General features: G+C 44.6%; 1 protein-coding gene across 2 annotated transcripts in view; it reads left to right on the forward strand.

Moving 5' to 3' along the window:
• Positions 1-591: 591 nt before the first annotated feature.
• The window catches only part of RNPC3 (RNA binding region (RNP1, RRM) containing 3), a 45,790-nt gene continuing 21,136 nt past the window's right edge, over positions 592-25,245 (forward strand). For both annotated transcript variants that reach the window (XM_069737376.1, XM_069737375.1), the window contains exons 1-9: positions 592-811; positions 4,443-4,490; positions 4,993-5,108; positions 17,958-18,038; positions 19,509-19,620; positions 21,323-21,391; positions 23,196-23,353; positions 23,572-23,694; positions 24,432-24,541. In XM_069737376.1, coding sequence (XP_069593477.1) covers positions 611-811; positions 4,443-4,490; positions 4,993-5,108; positions 17,958-18,038; positions 19,509-19,620; positions 21,323-21,391; positions 23,196-23,353; positions 23,572-23,694; positions 24,432-24,541 — 1,018 coding nt within the window. In that variant the 5' untranslated portion in view covers positions 592-610. The remainder of the gene's footprint in view (positions 812-4,442; positions 4,491-4,992; positions 5,109-17,957; positions 18,039-19,508; positions 19,621-21,322; positions 21,392-23,195; positions 23,354-23,571; positions 23,695-24,431; positions 24,542-25,245) is intronic.

The following is a 25,245-nucleotide window of genomic DNA, read 5'->3' on the forward strand; positions in this document are numbered from 1 at the left end:
TGACAGGTTCCCTTTAATGACCGCCCCTCGTATCTGTGTCTTATAACTTCCATAGAAATATACTGACTACAGTCACAAGTTCTTGAAGCCGCAGTACAGTGTGAGCTCTAAGTAACTGTACGGCTTTCCATTGCATTCTCTATTGCAGCCATTAGGTGGCGATGTTGCGCTGAATTTTATACGGCGCTGGTTGGCAGCAGACATGGCGGTAGTGATATCATGACGGCACTGAACTGGCAGTAGAGAAGTTAGGCGGAAATGACGTTTTTAGGGAGCTGGTTGGCAGCTAGGATGTCGGAAGTGACGTTTTTAAGGGAAGAGTGTTAAAACGTCACTGGTTGGCAGCAGTGAGGGGAAGTGATGTAATTACGGCGCCGGTTGGCAACCAGGATGTGGAAGTGACGTTGGCTGGCAGCAGAGATGCCGGAAGTCACGTTGTTACGGCGTTGGTTGGCAGCAGGTACTGTGTCATTACGTCGCTGGTTGGCATCTGGGATCGCGGAAGTGACGATATGACGGCGCTGGTTGGCAACATGTATTGCGGCAGCCAAGTGATTTCGCCCTGATTGGCTGCAGGTGTAGAGACATCTTTGCGGCGCTAGGTGGCAGTATGTTTGGTGGTATTGGTGCGGGATCTCGCGGAATTACATTGGCGGCCTCCAGTAATGCGAGAATGGAGTCTGTGGGCAGGAAAACGCTGCTTGTCCGGCATCTCCCTGCTGAACTAAGTCCGGAGGAGCAAAGACAGCTGCTGGAGAAGAGCGGCGCGGAAAGCGTGCGGCTGTGTTCCGGGAGGACGCGCGGGATATTGGTAAAAGACACCGTCACCGGGTACAGAGGGTCCGTGTACACTGAATGGGCGCAGGCAGGGCTGAGCAGTGCGCCTACTAGGGGGGAGCGCAGGATACGGCAGGGCTGTGACTGCACATAATGGGCTGTTATATGGGGGTGGGGAAGAATGGGGCAGTAGGAAGGAACTATTGTATGGGGTGGGGGGGATAGTAGGAAGGAACTATTGTATGGGGTGGGGGGGATAGTAGGAAGGAACTATTGTATGGGGTGGGGGGGATAGTAGGAAGGAACTATTGTATGGGATGGGGGATAGTAGGAAGGAACTATTGTATGGGATGGGGGATAGTAGGAAAGAACTATTGTATGGGGTGGGGGGGATAGTAGGAAGGAACTATTGTATGGGGTGGGGGGATAGTAGGAAGGAACTATTGTATGGGGTGGGGGGATAGTAGGAAGGAACTATTGTATGGGGTGGGGGGGATAGTAGAAAGGAACTATTGTATGGGGTGGGGGGATAGTAGGAAGGAACTATTGTATGGGGTGGGGGGATAGTAGGAAGGAACTATTGTATGGGATGGGGGGATAGTAGGAAGGAACTATTGTATGGGGTGGGGGGATAGTAGGAAGGAACTATTGTATGGGGTGGGGGATAGTAGGAAGGAACTATTGTATGGGGTGGGGGGATAGTAGGAAGGAACTATTGTATGGGGTGGGGGGATAGTAGGAAGGAACTATTGTATGGGGTGGGGGGATAGTAGGAAGGAACTATTGTATGGGGTGGGGGATAGTAGGAAGGAACTATTGTATGGGGTGGGGGGATAGTAGGAAGGAACTATTGTATGGGGTGGGGGGGATAGTAGAAAGGAACTATTGTATGGGGTGGGGGGATAGTAGGAAGGAACTATTGTATGGGGTGGGGGGATAGTAGGAAGGAACTATTGTATGGGATGGGGGGATAGTAGGAAGGAACTATTGTATGGGGTGGGGGGATAGTAGGAAGGAACTATTGTATGGGGTGGGGGGGATAGTAGAAAGGAACTATTGTATGGGGTGGGGGGATAGTAGGAAGGAACTATTGTATGGGGTGGGGGGATAGTAGGAAGGAACTATTGTATGGGATGGGGGGATAGTAGGAAGGAACTATTGTATGGGGTGGGGGGATAGTAGGAAGGAACTATTGTATGGGGTGGGGGATAGTAGGAAGGAACTATTGTATGGGGTGGGGGGATAGTAGGAAGGAACTATTGTATGGGGTGGGGGGATAGTAGGAAGGAACTATTGTATGGGGTGGGGGGATAGTAGGAAGGAACTATTGTATGGGGTGGGGGATAGTAGGAAGGAACTATTGTATGGGGTGGGGGGATAGTAGGAAGGAACTATTGTATGGGGTGGGGGGATAGTAGGAAGGAACTATTGTATGGGGTGGGGGATAGTAGGAAGGAACTATTGTATGGGGTGGGGGATAGTAGGAAGGAACTATTGTATGGGGTGGGGGAGAGTAGGAAGGAACTATTGTATGGGGGTATGCAGAAGGAGGACCTAATATGGGGGGAGATGCAGAAGGAAGGACCTAATTTGGGGGGAGATGCAGAAGGAAGGACCTAATATGGAGGGAGATGCAGAAGGAAGGACCTAATATAGTAACATAGTAACATAGTTAGTAAGGCCGAAAAAAGACATTTGTCCATCCAGTTCAGCCTATATTCCATCATAATAAATCCCCAGATCTACGTCCTTCTACAGAACCTAATTGTATGATACAATATTGTTCTGCTCCAGGAAGACATCCAGGCCTCTCTTGAACCCCTCGACTGAGTTCGCCATCACCACCTCCTCAGGCAAGCAATTCCAGATTCTCACTGCCCTAACAGTAAAGAATCCTCTTCTATGTTGGTGGAAAAACCTTCTCTCCTCCAGACGCAAAGAATGCCCCCTTGTGCCCGTCACCTTCCTTGGTATAAACAGATCCTCAGTGAGATATTTGTATTGTCCCCTTATATACTTATACATGGTTATTAGATCGCCCCTCAGTCGTCTTTTTTCTAGACTAAATAATCCTAATTTCGCTAATCTATCTGGGTATTGTAGTTCTCCCATCCCCTTTATTAATTTTGTTGCCCTCCTTTGTACTCTCTCTAGTTCCATTATATCCTTCCTGAGCACCGGTGCCCAAAACTGGACACAGTACTCCATGTGCGGTCTAACTAGGGATTTGTACAGAGGCAGTATAATGCTCTCATCATGTGTATCCAGACCTCTTTTAATGCACCCCATGATCCTGTTTGCCTTGGCAGCTGCTGCCTGGCACTGGCTGCTCCAGGTAAGTTTATCATTAACTAGGATCCCCAAGTCCTTCTCCCTGTCAGATTTACCCAGTGGTTTCCCGTTCAGTGTGTAATGGTGATATTGATTCCCTCTTCCCATGTGTATAACCTTACATTTATCATTGTTAAACCTCATCTGCCACCTTTCAGCCCAAGTTTCCAACTTATCCAGATCCATCTGTAGCAGAATACTATCTTCTCTTGTATTAACTGCTTTACATAGTTTTGTATCATCTGCAAATATCGATATTTTACTGTGTAAACCTTCTACCAGATCATTAATGAATATGTTGAAGAGAACAGGTCCCAATACTGACCCCTGCGGTACCCCACTGGTCACAGCGACCCAGTTAGAGACTATACCATTTATAACCACCCTCTGCTTTCTATCACTAAGCCGGTTACTAACCCATTTACACACATTTTCCCCCAGACCAAGCATTCTCATTTTGTGTATCAACCTCTTGTGCGGCACGGTATCAAACGCTTTGGAAAAATCGAGATATACCACGTCCAATGACTCACCGTGGTCCAGCCTATAGCTTACCTCTTCATAAAAACTGATTAGATTGGTTTGACAGGAGCGATTTCTCATAAACCCATGCTGATATGGAGTTAACCAGTTATTCTCATTGAGATAATCCAGAATAACATCCCTCAGAAACCCTTCAAATATTTTACCAACAATAGAGGTTAGACTTACTGGCCTATAATTTCCAGGTTCACTTTTAGAGCCCTTTTTGAATATTGGCACCACATTTGCTCTGCGCCAGTCCTGCGGAACAGACCCTGTCGCTATAGAGTCACTAAAAGTCACTAAATATGGGGGGAGATGCAGAAGGAAGGACCTAATATGGAGGGAGATGCAGAAGGAAGGACCTAATATGGGGGGAGATGCAGAAGGAAAGACCTAATATGGGGGGAGATGCAGAAGGAAGGACCTAATATGGGGGGAGATGCAGAAGGAAGGACCTAATATGGGGGGAGATGCAGAAGGAAGGACCTAATATGGGGGGAGATGCAGAAGGAAGGACCTAATATGGGGGGAGATGCAGAAGGAAGGACCTAATATGGGGGGAGATGCAGAAGGAAGGACCTAATATGGGGGGAGATGCAGAAGGAAGGACCTAATATGGGGGGAGATGCAGAAGGAAGGACCTAATATGGGGGGAGATGCAGAAGGAAGGACCTAATATGGGGGGAGATGCAGAAGGAAGGACCTACTATGGGGGGAGATGCAGAAGGAAGGACCTACTATGGGGGGAGATGCAGAAGGAAGGACCTAATATGGGGGGTGCTGTAGTAATATATTACCTTTTCTTTCAGAGGAATGTGGCTTTTGCATCATATCCGAACGACTATGCGGCAGGAAAGGTAAGTGCCACTATGTGCTAATTGGCCAGAGCGGGTCACCTGACTGCGACACCAGCGAGGGGACACTATGTGACTGGTGCGGTCACCTCATCATTACGGACACCTCTGGGGCTTTCTTCTCTCGTGGTGTGTGAGTTGGTATCTTTGGATGCGGCTTTGATAACTGATGTCCATTGCTTCGTGTTCTCAGCTCATATACAAGCTGATCCATCTCCATAGCAACTGACCCTGCAGAGTCTAATGTTTGCAGTGATTTCCACTCTCATCTTTCCCAGACTTCTTGCTAATTACTCTCGTGCTGGCAGCTTTGGTGAAGAGTTGTATATTTGGGCAATATGTGATGTATTAAAGATTTACTGCAGTACATACGGTATATAGTGATGGCCTATCCCTATTGTAGAGAGTATAATGTGTGTATATAATATTCACACTGTGGTTGTGCATCCTTCCTTTATACTATTCATGAAGGCTACGTGTACTAACTTTCCTTTCCTGTCTCCAGGCGCTATCCGTTCTTCACCAGCTCAAAGTGCTCGGCCATACACTTATTGTAGAATATGCAAAGGAGGATCGCATTCACCTGCCTGACCAGCCGGCCTATTCCGAGAAGAGGAAGAGGTGATCCTTAATCCATTCTGGCCTATAGGAGCATAAGATCAGCACACCTATAATAGTACTACAGTGTGTATGTGTATATATATAAATTGTCTAAGGGTTACTTCCGTCTGTCCTTCTGTCTGTCTGTCACGGATATTCATTGGTCGCGGCGTCTGTCTGTCATGGAAATCCAATTCGCTGATTGGTCTCGCCAGCTGCCTGTCATGGCTGCTGCGACCAATCAGCGATGGCCACAGTCCGATTAGTCCCTCCCTATTCCCCTGCAGTCAGTGCCCGGCACCTGCTCCATACTCTCCGCAGTCAGTGCCCGCTCCATACTCCCCTCCAGTCACCGCTCACACAGGGTTAATCCCGGCGGTAACGGACCGCGTTATGCCGCGGGTAACTCACTCTGTTACCGCCGCTATTAACCCTGTGTGGCCAAGTTTTTACTATTGATGCTGCCTATGCAGCATCAATAGTAAAAAGATTTAATGTTAAAAATAGTAAAAAAAAAAAAAAAAAGCAAAAAACCTGCTATTCTCACCTTCCGTAGCCTGACGATGCGCTCGCGCCTGCCGCCAGTTTCCGTTCCCAGAGATGCATTGTAAAATTACCCAGAAGACTTAGCGGTCTCGCGAGACCGCTAAGTGATGTGGGTAATTTCGCAATGCATCCTGGGAACGCAAGTGTTGTGAATTCTGTTATCGAACTCCCTCCTGTGGTCATGAATGGTACTTCGGCGAGTTCTGTCCGTGGGCTCCCTCTGGTGGCTGTGAGTGGAGCTGCTGCTTCTGAGGTTCCTTCCACAGGTGACGTAGTTTGTTCTTTGGCTGGCTGCTCTATTTAACTCCACTCAGATCGTTACTCCATGCCAGCTGTCAATGTTCTTGTACTGGTTCAGTTTGCTCTTGAATCTGTCGGGTGTCCTGTCTACTCCAGCAGAAGCTAAGTCCCTGCTTGTTTATTATTTGTTCTTTGTTTTCTTGTCCAGCTTGCTATCATGATTTTGCTTTGCTAGCTGGAAGCTCTGGGATGCAGAGTGGCATCTCCGCACCGTGAGTCGGTGCAGAGGTCTTTTTGCACACTCTGCGTGGTCTTTTTGTAGTTTTTTGTGCTGACCGCAAAGTTACCTTTCCTATCTTCAGTCTGTTTAGTAAGTCTGGCCTCCCTTTGCTGAAACCTGTTTCATTTCTGTGTTTGTGACTTTCATCTTAACTCACAGTCAATATATGTGGGGGGCTGCCTTTTTCTTTGGGGAATTTCTCTGAGGCAAGGTAGGCTTTATTTTCTATCTCTAGGGCTAGTTAGCTCTTAGGCTGTGTAGAGGCGTCTAGGGAGAGTCAGGAACGCTCCACGGCTATTTCTAGTGTGTGTGATAGGATTAGGGGTTGCGGTCAGCAGAGCTCCCACTTCCCAGAGCTTGTCCTTTGTTGGTTTAACCATCAGGTCTTTTCGGGTGCTCCTAACCACCAGGTCATAACACGCAAGATGGCAGCAGCCGCGCACATCGCCAGAGGTTCGCTGGATCCCAGGGGGTGAGTATATAACTATTTTTTATTATAATTATTTTTTTTAACAGGGATATTGTGCCCACACTGCTATATACTTCGTGGGCAGTGTTATATACCACGTGGCTGCTATATACTACCTGCCCAGTGTTATATACTATGTGGGCTGTGTTCTATACTGCGTGGGCTGCGTTATATACTACATGGATGTTATATACTACGTGGCTGTGTTCTATACTGCGTGCTATATACTACGTGGCCACTGTTAGATACTATGTGGGCTGTTGTTGTGAATTCTGTGGCAGAGTTCACTCCTGTGGTCACAAGCGGTACTTCGGCTGATTCTCTCTGGGATCTTCCGTTTGTGGAGGAAAGTGGTACTGCAGCTTCTGAGTTTCCTCCCTCAGGTGATCTGGTGAGCTCGTTAGCTTCTTCTCTACTTAACTCCACCTGATGCTTTGATCTATGCTTCCTGTCAATGTTTCAGTGTGGGACTTGTTTTTTCCCTGGATCATTCCTGTGGCCTGCTGCTCTGCAAAGCTAAGTTTTGCTTATGTTATTTTGTTGCTATTTTTCTGTCCAGCTTGCTTTATTATAATAATAATAATAATAATAATAATTTTTATTTATATAGCGCCAACATATTCCGCAGCGCTTTACAAATTATAGAGGGGACTTGCACAGACAATAGACATTACAGCATAACAGGAATACAGTTCAAAACAGATACCAGGAGGAATGAGGGCCCTGCTCGCAAGCTTACAGACTATGAGGAAAAGGGGAGACACGAGAGGTGGATGGTAACAAATGCTATAGTTATTCGGACCGGCCATAGTGTAAGGCTCGGGTGTTCATGTAAAGCTGCATGAACCAGTTAACTGCCTAAGTATGTAACAGTACAGACACAGAGGGCTATTAACTGCATAAAGTGAATGAGAACAATTTTTTTTTTTTTTTTTTTTTTAAATAGGCCACACAGGGATCCTTACATTAATGCATTGAGGCGGTAGGCCAGTCTGAACAAATGAGTTTTTAGGGCACGCTTAAAACTGTGGGGATTGATCGCATTAACCTAGGTAGTGCATTCCAAAGAATCGGCGCAGCACGTGTAAAGTCTTGGAGACGGGAGTGGGAGGTTCTGATTATTGAGGATGCTAACCTGAGGTCATTAGCGGAGCGGAGGCAACGGGTAGGGTGGTAGACCGAGACCAGAGAGGAGATATAGGGTGGTGCTGAGCCATGGAGTGCTTTGTGGATAAGGGTAGTAGTTTTGTACTGGATTCTGGAGTGGATGGGTAACCAGTGTAATGACTGGCACAAGGTAGAGGCATCGGTGTACCGATTGGTGAGGAATATGATCCTGGCAGCAGCATTCAGGACAGATTGGAGCGGGGAGAGTTTGGTAAGAGGGAGGCCGATTAGTAGAGAGTTACAATAGTCCAGACGAGAATGAATAAGTGAAACAGTAAGAGTTTTTGCAGAGTTGAAAGTAAGAAAAGGGCGAATTCTAGAAATGTTTTCGAGATGCAGATAAGAGCGAGCGAGCCAGTGATCGGATGTGGGGGGTGAATGAAAGGTCAGAATCAAGGATGACCCCAAGGCAGCGGGCATGTTGCTTTGGAGTAATGGTGGAACCGCACACGGAGATGGCAATGTCAGGCAAAGGTAGGTTAGTAGAAGGAGAGAACACGAGGAGTTCAGTTTTTGACAGGTTTAGTTTCAGATAGAGGGAGGACATGATGTTAGAGACAGCGGTAAGACAATCACTGGTGTTTTCTAATAAGGCAGGCGAGATATCAAGAGCAGAAGTGTATAATTGGGTGTCATCAGCATAGAGATGGTACTGGAAACCAAATCTACTGATTGTTTGTCCAATAGGGGCAGTATACAAAGAGAAGAGAAGGGGGCCTAGGACTGATCCTTGAGGAACCTCAACAGTAAGGGGAAGGTGAGAGGAGGAGGAACCAGCAAAACATACAGTGAAGGATCGGTCAGAGAGATAGGAGGAGAACCAGGAGAGAACGGTGTCCTTGAGGCCGATGGAGCGGAGCATAGTGAGGAGGTTTTTCTCGCCTGCTGGAAGCTCTGAGACGCAGAGGGACCACCTCCGTACCGTTAGTCGGTGCGGAGGGTCTTTTTGTCCCCTCTGCGTGGTTTTTTATAGGTTTTTGTGCTGACCGCAAAGTTATCTTCCCTATCCTCGTTCTGTTCAGCTAGTCGGGCCTCACTTTGCTAAATCTGTTTCATCTCTATGTTTGTGTTTTCATCTTACTCACAGTCATTATATGTGGGGGGCTGCCTTTTCCTTTGGGGAATTTCTCTGAGGCAAGGTAGGCTTATTTTTCTATCTTCAGGATTAGCTAGTTTCTCAGGCTGTGACGAGGCGCCTAGGTTCTGGTCAGGAGCGCTCCACGGCTACCTTTAGTGTGGTTTGATAGGCTTAGGGATTGCGGTCTGCAGAGTTCCCACGTCTCAGAGCTCGTTCTATTATTTTGGGTTATTGTCAGTTCACTGTATGTGCTCTGACCTCCATGTCCATTGTGATTCTGAATTGCCTTTCATAACAGGCTGTGCTATATATTACGTGGCCAGTGATACATACTACGTGGGCTGTGTTATATACTGTGTGGCTGCTATATACTGTGTGGGCTGTGTTATATACTACGTGGGCTGTGTTATTTACTGCGTGGCCTATATTAACGCATCGGGTATTCTACAATATGCATGTATGTATATAGCAGCCACATGGTATATACCATATACTACGTGGCCTGTGCTATATACTATGTGGCTGCTATATACATACATACATATTCTAGTATACCCGATGCATTAGAATTGGGCCACCATCTAATATATATATATATATATATATATATATATATATATATATATATATATATATATATATATATATATATATATATATATATATATATATATATATATATCTCTTACACTTTGTCACTATTAGCCTCTTTGAGTCATATGTCATGTCCCTGACTTTGATGCAGGCTCACATTGCCAAGCCCGGATCTTTCCTGGCCGACGATGGCTTGTTTAACCCTTTTCTGCCATTAGACGTACTATTCCGTCCATGTGGGGTGGGCCCTACTTCCCAAGGACGGAATAGTATGTCCAGCGCGATCAGCCGCGCTCACGGGGGGAGCGCGGCCGGGTGTCAGCTGACGATCTGACTAAAAAATTTTAATGATGGAGGCAACATGACACTCACTGTATCCCTCTTCTAGTAAAGCCAGAATTGAGCCATTCTTTTCCTCACTCAAGACTTTTCAACTCCTTTGGCATGGCTAAAAGTTATTTTTTCATTCCTATTACTTTTGGGATATTACTAGCACTTGTTTTGCCATCCAGCTTGTCCTATTGCAAGAGGATTGTGAACACGACAGTAGTGTTTTTTATACTTTCTTTTGTTAAATAAGATTTGGTTCAGGTGATCACCTAATCAGAAGCACATTAAAGGGACTCTGTCACCTGAATTTGGCGGGACTGGTTTTGGGTCATATGGGCAGAGTTTTCGGGTATTTGATTCACCCTTTCCTTACCCGCTGGCTGCATGCTGGCTGCAATATTGGATTGAAGTTCATTCTCTGTCCTCCATAGTACACGCCTGCGCAAGGATAGATTGCACTGTGCAGGCATGTACTACGGAGGACAGAGAATGAACTTCAATCCAATATTGCAGCCAGCATGCAGCCAGCGAGTAAGGAAAGGGTGTATCAAACACCCGAAAACTCCGCCCATATGACCCAAAACCAGTCCCGCCAAATTCAGGTGACAGGTTCCCTTTAAGTAGAATGAGGTGTACTCTGGTTGGAATTCAACTGACACTGGAATGGAATGGCTGTCAGACATGTAGAGAAGCTGGTTTTTATAAAACTCTGCAGTGGCCTCTTAATTTTCACAACGTGCGTAGGTACGCTAGTGTGAAAGTAGCCTAATTTCTCCTTGACCTTATTGGGGGACACAGCCCGTGGGTGTATGCTGCTGCTACCACTAGGAGGCTGTCACTAAGTGATACAAAGAAAGCTCTCTCCTCCCCTGCAGTATACACCCTCCTTCTGGCTCCCAGCTAACCAGTTCTTGCTTAGTTTCTGTTGGCACATGGGTCTGGTTCAGACCCCAACGTTTTTATTTTATTTTTTACTTTTTCTGTAAATTTTTATTTTTTAATTAACGGAGTGAAGGGGCGACTGATGCTTTCAAGGTTCCAATCTCCCCCGAATCATCAGCAGGCGAGAACGCAGAGTATACCTCCCCGTACCCTTTCCTGCGACGTGGGAAGCCATGCCTGAGCTCACTTCAGGGGCGACGGTTCCTTCGAGTCCCGCTCTCCCCACACCAGCAGCAGGCGACCACATGGAGTGTCACCTCCATGTATCCTCTCCTGGAGCCAGCCTATTGCCGGACAACTTGCCCAATCCACCCAGGGGCTTGAACTCCGTGGATGTACAGAGGCCCCTCTCTATGGTGTCCGAGCAGCCCCCACTGTCCCACCACTGTGATAGCGGATGGCACAAGGAGGCGGACGGTTCCTCTCCACCTCCCTAACAAGGGGATGATGGATTACGGTTTATCCCTGCACCGTCCACGCTGCAATACCTGACTGAAACCCACATCTGCGGCGGCTCCATGCCGGGACGCACACCGATGGTGAGTGGATCAGCGATGGGTCTCTGCAGTGGGATATCCACATGCTGACAGGGCCTCAGCCACTTCCCTGTGGCCCACCTCCCTGAGGTAACGCTCCGGCCGGCTGCAAAAATTTAGCCCCCGGCCGATGTGTAGGCCGGAAGCCCCGCCCGCACTATGGAGCGCTAAGGCGGCTTCGCCCGCTTTTCTGGCGCGCCTGGCAACAACGCCCCTCACTTCTACCGCTGGTGTCGCCCGCCAACTGCTGAAATTTAGGCCCCGGCTTGGGCCTATTCATGGAAGTCTCGAGTCTCCGCCCACATTGTCCATGGCTCCGCCCCCCAAATTGGCGCTTCTCGCTCTCTGCGAGATTTTATCAACTCTGCAACTCCCGGTGGCCATCTTGGTCCACCCGGCCGGCTCACACAGGGGCGACGTTTTTTTGCATTAAAGCGGCACAATGACTCTACATCAGTACCCGGGCAAGGAAGTACCTGACCAGTTGGTCTTAAAGCCGCACGACCAGTATTCCCTGGCATTAGAGGCACACAACCAGTATTCCCTGGCATTAGAGGCACACGACCAGTATTCCCTGGTCTTTAATGGTGCATGACCAGTATTCCCTGGTCTTAAGGGCACATGTTCAATCAGAAGCCGGTCACCTAAATGAGCTCAGGAGCCCTCCGCCACTGATCCCAGTTTATCCCAGAGTACCTAGTTCCCCTCAGTGGACTTCGTCACTGACCGCAATCCATGGTTCTTTGACCAAGAGATTGAATCCCTCCGTGTACCCTCTGTGGCTCGGAGTGCTCGTAGGACCGATATACATGGTCCCTATCCTACATTGGAGCCGTCGGCTAGCAGCGGCCGCAAATATTCTAGAAATGTGCAGGCGTCTAGAAACATACAGGCATCTAGAAAACAGAAGATTTCATTTCCTGATCTCTCACCAATGATTTGATGACGACATGGCTCTGAATATGGATCGGATATTGCCTAGGTCCTGGACTTGCCAGAGCTTCAGAAAAGGATGAACTTGCCCATTTATACCATCAACCAATCTCGGTACATTAACGAGGACTCTGGTTCTACTATAGACTACGCAGTGTCCCTCATAAGGAGACTAAACTCCCTCGTAGAGCATTTGCCATTCAGTCCGGATAAGCAATTCACTGGACAGAAGCCTCCTACGTGGGATGCCATGCCTGGTCTGATTTTTAAGGGCGACTGGTCCTTTAAAGGGCACTGATCTCCCCACAACATCAACAGACGAGCACATGGAGTGTCGCCTCAATGTATCCTCTACTGCATCCAGACCTAACGCCAGACAACCTGCCCTGTCCACCCGGGGACCTGAACTCTGGGGATGTACAGAGGCACCCCTTTTTGATGTCCGAGCACCCCCTTTGCAACACCACTATTTAGCGGCTGATGCAAGAAGGCGGACGATTCCTCTCCACTTCCCTGTTAAGATGGTGGATCGAGGGTTCCTAATTTTCTACTCTGCACTGTCAAAAGAGAGCAACGATGGCATGAGACGGCATTTTCCTGACCTGCTGGATGCAGACCTGCTTTCTGCCTCTTGGTAGATTAACCGGGTAGAATCTCCTATGGTATACCTACCAGTATCCCTGCCCGATGTATCATCAATTGAAACCGTCTTGCGGCTTCGGGTTCAGCGCTCTACCCTTCCTTAGCCGCCATTGCTTGAGCAATGGTCTCCTGGTCGGAGACCTTAACTACTTCGATTCACACAAGTAACCTTTCCCTTAAGACAGTACAGCTGGCCAATCAAATCTTCCGAGCGGCAGACTAACAATGGATCGTATTTTTTTTTTTTCTACAGACCCAAACAACAGTGGACGGGTTGTCCAGGACAGTCTAGATATAAGGGATCTTTGTTCCAAAAAGGGGGAATAAAAAGTGAGACCAATTCTAGACCTCAAACTTCTAACAACCTTTGACAAGGTCCTCCTTTTTCGGATGGAGTTCCTACGCTCAGCCATTACTTCAACAGAAAAAGGTGGAGTTTCTGGCATCCATAGACATTCGGGATTCTTACCCTCACATTCCTATTTTTCCCCTCTACAAAAATCCCTTCGCCTTTCCATTCGCGAACAGCATTTTCAAGTCACGACCTTGCCCTTCGGCCTGGCTACCCCAATGCCAGTCTTCTTCTCCCGATCATTGCTCTTGGGATCCCAACGGTACGGCTTATCCTACAGCAGATCCACTGCCTTCAGGCGGGTCACCCCATCCGACTTCAATTGGATAATGCTACGGCTGTGCCATACGTCAATCATCTAGCAGGTACCCACAGTCAAGCGCCATGGCCGAGTTAACTCACACTCTCTGATGGGCCGAGAGCTATGATTCGGTGATCTCGGCAGTACATGTCCCTGGAGTAGAACACTGGGCGGCAGACATATTCAGCTGTCAGGGTTTCTCCTCAAGTGAGTGGGAACTTCACCCGGAAGTCTTCCATCAGATCTGCCTTCACTGGAGTACTCCAGATGTAGGTCGGATGGCATCCAAACTGAATGCCAATGTACAGTACTTGAGTTCATGGTTCGGCCTCGAGATCCAAGAGCATCGCAGTGCATGGTCTGTTCTTCCATGGTACCAATTTCCATAACCCCTCATCCACTACGTCCGAGATCTTTTTGGAAGCAGGAAGGGCCCCAGTGATCCTGGGAGACCATCACTGACCATGTCAAGATTTTTCGTTTGCGGTACTAGTATTTTTCCATCTTATTGCAACAAAACTGCAAATATGGACTTCCTCACAGGGAGTCTTCACCTGTGGTTCTTCCCTATCGCATACCGTTAGATCTTTGGGACCTTAATGGTCCTAGTGGTCTTACAGTAGACTCATTTTTTGATCCGGACAGACTTTACTATCAGGGAAGGTTGCTCCCTTTTTTTTCTCTGCGATCTTGTCATCCTGATGAGTCTTCAGAGCTTGCCGCTCTGTTCTTTCAGACTTTTTTCCTTATTACCAACAAGGCAAGGTTGTCCTCAGGCCATCCCCTTCCCTTGTTACCATGGTGGTATTGTATTCCCACTGGTACAGGGGCATCGTCCTTCCCTCATCTTTCGGCTCCAGTCCACAAAACGGAATGGGTTCTCCATAATCTGGACGAAGTGAGTGCTCCGAGTAAGTACGTATCGAGGACGGCGTCTTTCCGAAGGTTGGACACTTTATTTGGGCTTCCTAACGGTAAGAAGGTTTCCTGACGATTACAGGAAGGGTTTAGCCGTTTCATCGGCTGTGTTTGCCTGGTGGATTCGTTTCACCATCCAGGAGTCCTTCCGTGCTAGATGTCAGCCTATCTCCCTGTCTGAGGACTCTGGAGGTAGCCGAGACCCCGGAGAACCTGATTCGGATTGTTTTTTTTCCGTCCGCAGTGTTGCGATCACTGTTATTCACGGAATAACTATGACTGCAAAAAAAAAAAAAAGTCCCATTTAATTTCTCTCTTCTGATATGATCTAACACATCAGAGGAGAGAGAAATTGGGTCCCCCCGGTACCTAAGGTGTCCCTGTACCCTCCTGCATCCCCCGGCCATCGGTGTCTTCTTCTGGGATGAAAATGGCAAGCGCTTGCGCAGTGCACCCGCTGAGATCTGCCGGCAACAATAGGAAATATCACAGTGATCAAAATAATATAGTAAATCAACCCCCCCCCCCTTTATCACCCCCTTAGGTAAAAATAATTTAAAAAGGATTGGGGTTGGTCTTAGGGTTGAGTTAGTATTGGGGGCTTTCCACTGTTTAGGTACATCAGGGGGTCTCCAAACGTGACACGGCGCCCACCATTGATTCCAGCCAATTTTGCGTTCTAAAAGTCAAACAGTGCTCCCTCCCTTCTGAGCTCTGCCATGCACCCAAGCAGTGGCTTTCCCCCACATATGGAGTATCGACGTACTCAGGAGAAATTGCACAACACATTTTGAGGTCCATTTTCTCCTGATACCCTCGTGAAAGTTCTCGTGAAGCACCTGAAGGGTTAATAAACTTCTTGATTGTGGTTTTGCGCATTTTGCATGGTGCAGTTGTTAGAATGGTGTCACTTTTGGGTATTTTCTGTTATATTGACCCCCAAGCTCACTTCAAACGTGATGTGGTCCCTAAAAAAAAAAAAGTTTTGTAAATTTTGTTGGTGCTGATGTAAAGTAGACATGTGGGAAATGTAATTTTTTAACTGTTCTGCGTGACATATCACTCTCTGATTTAAGGACATAAAAAAACAGTTTGTAAATTGCAAAATCTAAAAAAAATGGATTTAACCTGATTGCTAAACGGCAAAACAAGAAAAAAAAAATCAAAATGCCAGAATTACTTTTTTTGGTCGCCTGGACATTGCATTAAAATGCAATAACGCGATCAAAAGATCGTATCAGTGCCAAAATGGTATAATTTAAAAACGTCAGCTTGGCGCATAGAAAAAAAAAAAAGCCCTCGCCCAATCCGAGATCACATAAAATGGAAACACTACAGGTATCAAATAATGGGACTTTGTTTATTAAAAAAAAAAAGTTTGGAATTGTTTTCACCACTTAAATAAAAAATAACCTAGACATGTTTGGTGTCTATGAACTCGTAATGACCTGGAGAATCATAATGGCAGGTCAGTTTTAGCATTTAGTGAACCTAGCAAAAAAGCCAAACAAAAAACAAGTGTGGGATTGCACTTTGTTTGCAATTTTTTTTTCCAGTTTTCAAGTACACAACATGGTAAAAGCAATTGTCATTCAAATTTTTATGTTTTTAGAAATCTGGAAAAATATTTTTTTATTTTTTCTTAGTCCCCTTAGGGGACTTTTGAGCCTGTTATCTTTTGCTAGTTTCCTCTACGTTCTGGAGAACAACAGTATTGCAGCATGTAGTTAATATCACATTTTTCTGTAAAGCTCAGCCGCAGTCTGGGCTTCATAAGAGACAAATATTATAGCAAAAAAATGGAGTAAGAAAGTCCCAGATATCATAATAAAAACAAATAGCTTTATTAACATACAAAAATTACAAAAAATTGGACAACAATAAAATTGCAAATATGCACCATAACAGATGGAACTAAGGAGAAAAACTCAAGCAGTACAGGTGTGCATGGTGAACACAACGTATTTCCGGGGGTAAAGATATAGCTAGTAGTATACGGCCATAGACCTAATCATATAATAGGAGTGAGTCCTGCATATATCCCCCGCTGCCACAAACAGCACCTTATGGGGTGAATACTAAAACCGTCAACAAGTCAATAGTGACCACTGCGTGCTTACCCATATATAAACCGGACAGCTCACCCACTGCACACCAGGAACCCCTTGACGTACGTTTCGCCGCCAAGCTTTTTCAGTTCCATCTGTTATGGTGCATATTTGCAATTTTATTGTTGTCCAATTTTTTGTAATTTTTGTATGTTAATAAAGCGATTTGTTTTTATTATGATATCTGGGACTTTCTTACTCCATTTTTTTGCTATAATATATGATTCCTGGAGTGGCCCCGCTAAACCAGTTTATCTGGGTATTACGAGTGGGAGAGGTACACTATACTACTCTCGGCCTTGTGACATTGTTATGCTTCATGATTCTCTGTTGAATTCATAAGAGACAAAGATGGCAGCTGTGGGGGCATTCAGCAGGTGCCAATTTCCATTAAAAAAAATCCCACCGGCTCCATAAGTTGGTGTTATGGTAGGCTGATGGGAATTGTTGCACGTACGCCCTTGTGATGGTGCTGGTGTAACCGTAAGATATCTGCTGTAACAGTCGTCAATGCACTATTGCGGTGCTTCCTCTCTACCTGGGGACCTATCCTGCGATGTACTATAACATCACATTTTGGGAAGGTCCATTCTTATGCTAAAGCCTCTGAATCCTCATAGCATGCATACCGCACACTGTTGGCATTCTCTGGCATAGCCATGTGATTGTAAGGATGTGATTAGCATACTTCGGGCCACATTCGGACTAGTCTTGTGCAGCCTCACTCAATCACTTGCATTGAGTTATCCTATGCACGTCTAGTCGAAATGTGGCCAAAAGTATACCCACTTTGGCCACCAACTCTGGAGAAGCCTGACTTCTTACGGTGTGCACACTGTGAGGATTTAGAAGTCTGCAGTCATCTAAAGTGACTGCAGACTTTTGGCGAAAGATTGGACAAACCCTTTAAATGAATAAGTTACTAGTTATACTGAATGTATTACTAAAACATTCTATATCGATCTGCTGAGACACATTTTGAACAGCGTGGATTTACCAAATATGAAATGTATACATATTTTTAAAGCCTACTGTCACCAGGTTTTCGACACCTAATCTGAGATCAACGTAATGTAGCGATGGAGACCTTGGTTTCCGCTATGTAACACGTAATGGAGGAGACGGAGGACTACTTGACCTTCCAACCCCGCCCCCACCACTGATTGGCAGGTTTCTGTGTACACTCTCTATAGGTGGAAAGCTGCCAATCAGTGCTGGGGGGCGGGATTAGGAAACTGGTAGATCAGCAGGAAAAACTGATTTTTATCAAAACTGCAGCAAGCATCCCATTAGGTGACACATTGCTGGAATGAAGGTCCATGCTGCTTTCGGATGTGATGGCATAAACCTATTGACAGTTTCCCTTTACGCTGCCACACATGCTATTAGGCGTAATATTCTATTTTTTTTTTTTCTTATTTGCTCTTTTATCAGGGAAGAAAAAGCAGATGAAAGTAAAGACTCGAAACTTCCAGACCAAGTGACCATCGAGAGAGGCATTGCACCAAATCACGGGTATGTGATGGTAATTGTGCCTATATTTGTATTTTTGTCCCATGATTGGGGGACGATCTTATCCTGGGTCACACCGTGATGGCCTAGAATTCCCCAAAAATGAGCCAAGTTGAGGTCAGGCTTTGGTTACACGGGCTTGTGTGTACCCTGGTATGGCATCGTATGACTGACCGGTGTGAGAAATGGCAGGAGCCTTGTTTTGCCGTTAGAGGGTTTAAAAATGATCCCCAGTTAAATATTAATGTAATTTTTTTATTTTTTTTTCCCTGAAATTTTTCAAAACATCTTGGTTTTGTAACTTTTTTTTTTTTTTTAGAATGTAGATTTCTGCATGGTATTTTGTCGGGGTGGTACACCGGGTTACAGTATGGACCCATATCAAGGCATGGGCTTTGTGATCCTTGTGTTACTTCTTTGATTGGAAAATGTATGTAGTAAACAGCTAATTGCTTAGGGGTTGTCGATTTTTGAGGACCTTTTTTTTTCTAAATTATTTTAAATGCATGTATTTAGGATTTTTTTTTTTTTAAAAATGGCTTTTATGGGCATTTTACAATGCTACAAACTCGAGCATCAATACTGGGGACCGGAGCGTTCCGCTGTGCATGTATTTCTATACAGGACCAGCGGCAGTGCCGGGTGTTGATGCTCGAGTTTCTAGCATTGCACACACAAGTGTGACCCCGGCCTTAAACTCCCAATTAGACTGACCTAGCCGGCAGCCTAATTCTCATTTAAAGGGAACCTGTCGCCTGATAACGGTGCCCAAACTGCGGCAGCATGAATCCGAGCCTGGAGGCACGACTGCAGACCGCTGCAACCAGTCCTGCGTTTCGGAGATAATGTTCTGTAAAAATCCTTCACTGCAGGTGGATGACAAGTCTCTGTTGTGTGCACGTCAGGAGATGCCTGTCAATCACTATCTGCAGCGCTGGGAAAATATCTCGTAAAGTACACCTTCTCTGACATGCCCAAGTGTTTCTGAGAAACATATACGGATGCAATTGTGTATTCAGGTTCTGATTCACGCAGCGATTTTTGCAGCATGAATTAATGACAGGTCCCCTTTAGGTTATTCTGCCAATGAAGCAGTAGACCGCGTAACACCAAGGCTATAGGTGGCAAGTGGTGCACAATTTTTTAATGAATGGAAAAAAGGACTCTTAGACTCGAATAAATGCATTTAAATAAAAAATACATAAATTGTCTCGCAAAGTGGGCATCCCCTTTAATATACAGTGGCGTGTAAAAAGTTTGGGCACCCCTGGTGCTGGAAATGTCTTTAACTTTTGATCTTTTAGAGATCATTTCATCTTCAGCCTGCTTAACTCTTCACAGTAACAGTAATTTTGACCCGGGGTGTCCAAACTTTTACATGCATACAGTGGTATGTTGTACTTGCGTAGAAATCGGACAAATCCTGCAGTTTAATATTAAAGTAGCTAATTTTCATTGTGTTTCCTTTTTCAGACTTGTCTATCCCATAAGATCCAGTCTTAAGTATTTATATCCTCCTCCAACAAGCAGCATATTGACCAACATTGCACATGCCATGTTAAGTGTTCCCAAGTTCTATGTCCAGGTAAGTATTTTATACATTATAACACGACGGTTCTGTACCATGCATCAATGTCCTGTCCATGCAATGAGCAGGTATCTGCCGACTTTTGTGAGCTGTGTATAGGGCTGTTCACATGTCTGTTCATGGATCAAAATCACCGACACAGGTCTTTGGGTTCCATCTTTGTGCTGGCTGTTTTAGCATTGTAACCTGGTGTGTGTGTATTTAACCCCTTTCTGACCTCAGACAGGATAGTACGTCCGAGGTCAGATCCCCTGCTTTGATGCGGGCTCCGGCGGTGAGCCTGCATCAAAGCCGGGACATGTCAGCTGTTTTGTACAGCTGACGTGTGCCCGCAATAGCAACGGGTGGAATCGCAATCCACCCGCCGCTATTAACTAGTTAAATGCCGCTGACAGCGGCATTTAACTAGCGCTTCTGGCCATCGGGCCGGAAATGAGCGCATCGCTGACCCCTGTCACCTGATTGGGGGTCAGCAATGTGTCGGCATAACAACCAGAGGTCTCCTTGAGACCTCTATGGTTGTTGCCAGATTGCTATGAGCGCCACCCTGTGGCTCATAACAATGCAGGAATTCTGCTACATAGTAGCGATCTGACCTTCGCTCTTATGTAGCAGAGGCAATCGAGTTGTGCCAGCTTCTAGTCTCTGAAGCATGGCAAAAGTAAAAAAAAAAAAAAAAAAAAGTTTTAAAAAATATGAAAAAAAAGAAAAAAAAAATTATATATATATATATTTTTTTTTTTTTAAATCACCCCCATTTTGCCCCATTCAAAATAATAATAAAAAAAATTCAAACATACACCTATTTGGTATCGCCGCGTTCAGAGTCGCCCGATCTATCAATAAAAAAAGGATTAACCTGATTGCTAAACGGCGTAGCAAGAAAAACCTTTGAAACAGCAGAATTACGTTTTTTTGGTCACCACGACATTGCATTTAAATGCAATAACCGGCGATCAAAAGAACGTATCTGCACTGAAATGGTATCTTTAAAAATGTCATCTCGGCACACAAAAAATAAGCCCTTGCCTGACCCCAGATCACGAAACATGGAGACACTACGGGTATCCGAAAATTGCGCTTTTTTTTTTTTTTTTTTTTTTTTTTTTTTTAGCAAAGTTTTGGATTTTTTTTTACCACTTAGATAAAAAATGACTTGGACATGTTTGGTGTCTATGACCTGGAGAATCACAATGGCAGGTCAGTTTTAGCATTTAGTGAGCATAGCAAAAAAGCCAAACAAAAAACAAGTGTGGGACTGCACTTTTTTTGCAATTTCACCGCACTTGGAATTTTATTCCCATTTTCTAGTACACGACATGGTAAAACAAGTGATGTCGTTCAAAAGCACAGCTCGTCCTGCAAAAAACAAGCCCGCACATGGCCATATTGATGGAAAAATAAAAAAAGTTATGGCTCTGGGAAGGAGGGGAGCTAAAAATGAAAACGCGAAACCGAAAAAAGCTGGGGTCATGAAGGGGTTAATAGACATGATACATTATTTTTTTTTTCAAAGAAACGTTAAACTCTGCCAAAATCTAAAGGATGTAAATAATGTGTTTAAAAATAAATAAATAATTGGCCTTTTTAATGAAAAAAAAAATTACTGATGGACGAATGCACAATTGAGTTAGCTCTGTAAGGTGTAGGGTTTCATACCGTAGACTTAAATGTTTTTTTTTGTTTTTGTTTTTTTTAGGTTTTACATTTAATGAATAAAATGAATTTGCCTGCCCCTTTTGGAATGCTGACCGCACAGCCTCCCTTGGTGAGTATACAAGTTGCTGTTGTAGTAAGCAAGGAATGAAGGTATTCTAGAAAAGCAGAAAATGGTGACACATCTTTCTGAAACTTATGGCATGTCCTTTGAATATCCTATGAACTTATGAATAGAAAAAACGCACACAGGAGGCACACAGACCCATTCATAAAATGGTTTTTTCTCCAGTAGCCGTTCACTGAGTACATATCGACACAATGCGAGTATTTGTTAGACGTAGATCTTTAAGACAGTCCAATGAGCAAGCCTTAAAGTAATCCAGTGCGTAACGATCTCTAGTCTGTGCGATGACTGCACCTCCGACAAAAGTGACCTGTTAAAGGGGGTTATCCACTACTAGGACAACCCATTCTTGAACTAAATATTTGGCCCCAATAAAATAAAAACTAAACTCGCCTCCTGTGCTAGCGCCGTTCAAGTGGTGTCATCGCTCTCGTGCGGATTGAGAAGTCTGGGATCCGCTGTAGCCTGAACTTCCTTTTCATGTTCAAACTATACGAAGGTGGAGACAGTGACACCAGCTCTGATTGCACCACAATGCCGCACGAGAAACCCCGTGAACACGAGTGATGACACCGCTGGAACAGCGCCGCCACGAAGGTGAGTACTGTGATTTGTTAGTTTTTTTTTATTTTATCGGGGCCAAACATTTAGTTCAAGAAAGGGTTGTCCTAGTAGATGACAACGCCTTTATGTCAACACGATGGTTGGAGAAAGAGGCGGAGAGGCAGGAGAACTAAGTGCAGTGCCATACCTGCTACACTTTTAGCTCATTAGCATAAACCGTGTCAGGCCTTTAGCAAAAAAAAAGGAAAATCACTTCTACAAGAAAGTACATTGAATGGCCTATTAAAGTAATGTTGCTTAGATGTCATGGTAGAAAAGCCTGTGGACAGGTTTCCTTTTAAGTAACATTGCAATGCTTGATCCTGAGGATGGATCCGATTCCTGGCAGTTTGATCCCAAATGACTAGAACCTGGTGACGTATACTGGCAATGCACAATCACTTCTTCCAGTGGGAACACATTTAGTCTAACCATACAGTTCACCTGTTGACTCGTTGGGTCAGTTGACTCGTCCATAAAGCTGATTAGCTGAGTATGATTATTGCCATAATGAGGGCTATATCCAGGTCGATCACATATCTCTGGTATCAGTTGTCACTTAATAGGGAATGTGTACATTTTGCATGGTCCATCCTCATTGTTCCTGGAGAACCAGTGATTTACCCTGTTCATAAAATACATTACACTGGGGAACACAATTTTTTAAGAGTTAGGCCAGACAACTGTTCTTAATTAATTTTTGGATGCTGAATCCAGAAATGATCTCAGTTTTTCTCTATCACGTCAAGTTTTTGAACTATAGGATTTTTGTCTTCTCAAAACTATGTAAACTACTGTACCTAAAAAGTGTTGTTTTTTTTTTGTAAATAGTACAAATATGAACAAAAAATGGAATATATAAGAAGTAGGCATGACAAAGTTGTGACTACTCTTACAAGTGGCCACGTAGCTCTATATGAGTCAAATTGTAATCAGATAAGTCTTATTACAGATATCAGTGCAATTGTGCTTCTCTGGCAGGTAAGTTGTGTAGGAAAAACTTGACGTGCTAGAAAAAAACTGACTACATTTTTGGAATCAGTATGCCAATTTTAGTATAAATCAGCTCAAAAACCTAACTCAACAGAAATGTTTTTCAAATTGTTCCCCTGTGTTATTTATGACCTGCAGACATTGGCACATGTAACCTTGGCTTTGTATGTTTAATATAATGTATCCTATACAGCATGCGGACCTTTTGACAGTGCCATCACCATACCCCCCAGTTCCACCGGACCTCCCCGAGAACCCTCCACTGCCGGAGTTGGATGATGATTACGATATGGAGGTTTCCAGCAGAGAAGAGTCAGAATATGAAAGTGGAGATGAGGAGGATAAAGAGAGGTCTGTTCCAAATCTCTATACACCAAATCTTAAAAAAATGCATTTCAGTATAGTTGTCCACTCTGATGACATAAATCATAGTCACCATAGTTGGACTTCAGTTTTTCTTCACTTTTTTTTGTAGATTTTCTTAAGTGCAGCCTCCGTTGACTGTATGAAGGGGTTGAGGGTTTCTTGGCTGAGTCCCTTGTGATTGATCATATTTTGTATGCATGTAGGGCTGCTCGGCTGAAAGAGCTGGCAGATCTGCTGCCCAAGAGACCAAGGATCAAAAAACCATCTCGTCCTCGGAAAAAGCTGAAGATAAAAAACCTACTATCGGCTCCTGCAGTGCAGCCCAGGTTAGCTGTTCGTATTTAATAACTACAATCAGATTGGACACTTCTGCGGTGTGTGACTAACTATTTATTATTCCATCAGACACTACTCGTTCTGGAAATTGCCGTGCCTGTTGCAGCCCAAGATGTATTATGCATTGCATCTGTATAGATGACTTTTTGCACGATAATGCCTCTAAAACAGCCATTGTGCCTTATGGTGCCTTCACTACAAGTTATGGCACGATCATCACATGTGGAAAGAACGCCTTGAGACAGACATAATGGATGTAGATTGCGAGTCCCCATTGGTGACAACGATGATGATGGCTGTAAAGCGCTGCGGAATGTGTATACGCATGATTCATAGAATAAATCCCTCTGTAAACTGCTGCTTTTGGTAGAAATTTTGCATTAAGCACATAGAATGATCGATAATGTAATTGTGCCTCTGGCGAGACTCTAATTCAATGTATGAGAGGTATTAAAATCATTTAGAAGGTAGCCGTTTGTATAATGTTGTGTTAAAATGTTACTAATAATAATAATCTTTATATAGCGCTAACATATTCCGCAGCGCTTTACAGTTTTGCACACATTATCATCACTGTCCCCGATGGGGCTCACAATCTAGAATCCCTATCAGTATGTCTTTGGAATGTGGGAGGAAACCGGAGAACCCGGAGGAAACCACCAAATATCCAAGAATGAATCTAAGTGCAAGATACTGAATTTAATAAGCATTATTATTTTGATTCCAGCCATCCCCACGCACCTTTGTTGCCGTCTGAGGTTTTTGAGCAGTCCCGTGCAATTTGGTCAAAGAGAATGGAAATTCACATTCCTGCTGACATAACCACAGCTGCCGATGGTAAGCAAGTTGGAGGATTTCCGATGTCAAAAAATCTAATGCAGCAGTGGTGCCTAGGATTGGAGAACCACGCTATGCTGCTTTATATTAGTCCCTTAATGGCCTATGATGTATATTTGCATTATCTTCAGCTAAGGAAGGCATGCAGCGGGCTCAGAAGTTGAGCCTGCTTCATACCAGGCAGTTGCCAGCTGTAGTACATACCTGGCATCTGCCTGCAACTCCAGCAACCAGAGATTGCTCAGTTTTTTTTACGTCAGCATTTAAATGACGTCATTGCTCGCACCACTCGCCTTTCCGCTGGGAACCTATTGGGGCTGCAACACTGTCCTATTGAAGTTTGTATTATAAGCGATCCAACAATCACAGGCTCAAGTTCTGAATGAGTCCTCTCTGAGGTCTAAAACTAAAGTAAAGAATAAAAAAAAAAAAAAAGTCTTTAAACGTAAGAATTCTGATTTATTCTCCCCCTTTTTCCTTATTAAAATTAAACATATTTGTATTGTGATTCCTAAAAATGTCCTATCTATCAAATTATAAAAATTTAAACTGTTTGTTTAAATCCACTCAAAAAAATTGAGCTGCTATTTTTCAGTCTCTGCTTGTTCCAACAAAATATTATAAAATATATAATTATAAATTATATTTATAAAAAAATATATATATTTTATTATATAATAATAAATATAATAAAAGCTATCAAA

This window comes from Ranitomeya imitator, chromosome 8 (assembly GCF_032444005.1).
Source record: "Ranitomeya imitator isolate aRanImi1 chromosome 8, aRanImi1.pri, whole genome shotgun sequence".
Lineage (NCBI taxonomy): Eukaryota > Metazoa > Chordata > Amphibia > Anura > Dendrobatidae > Ranitomeya > Ranitomeya imitator.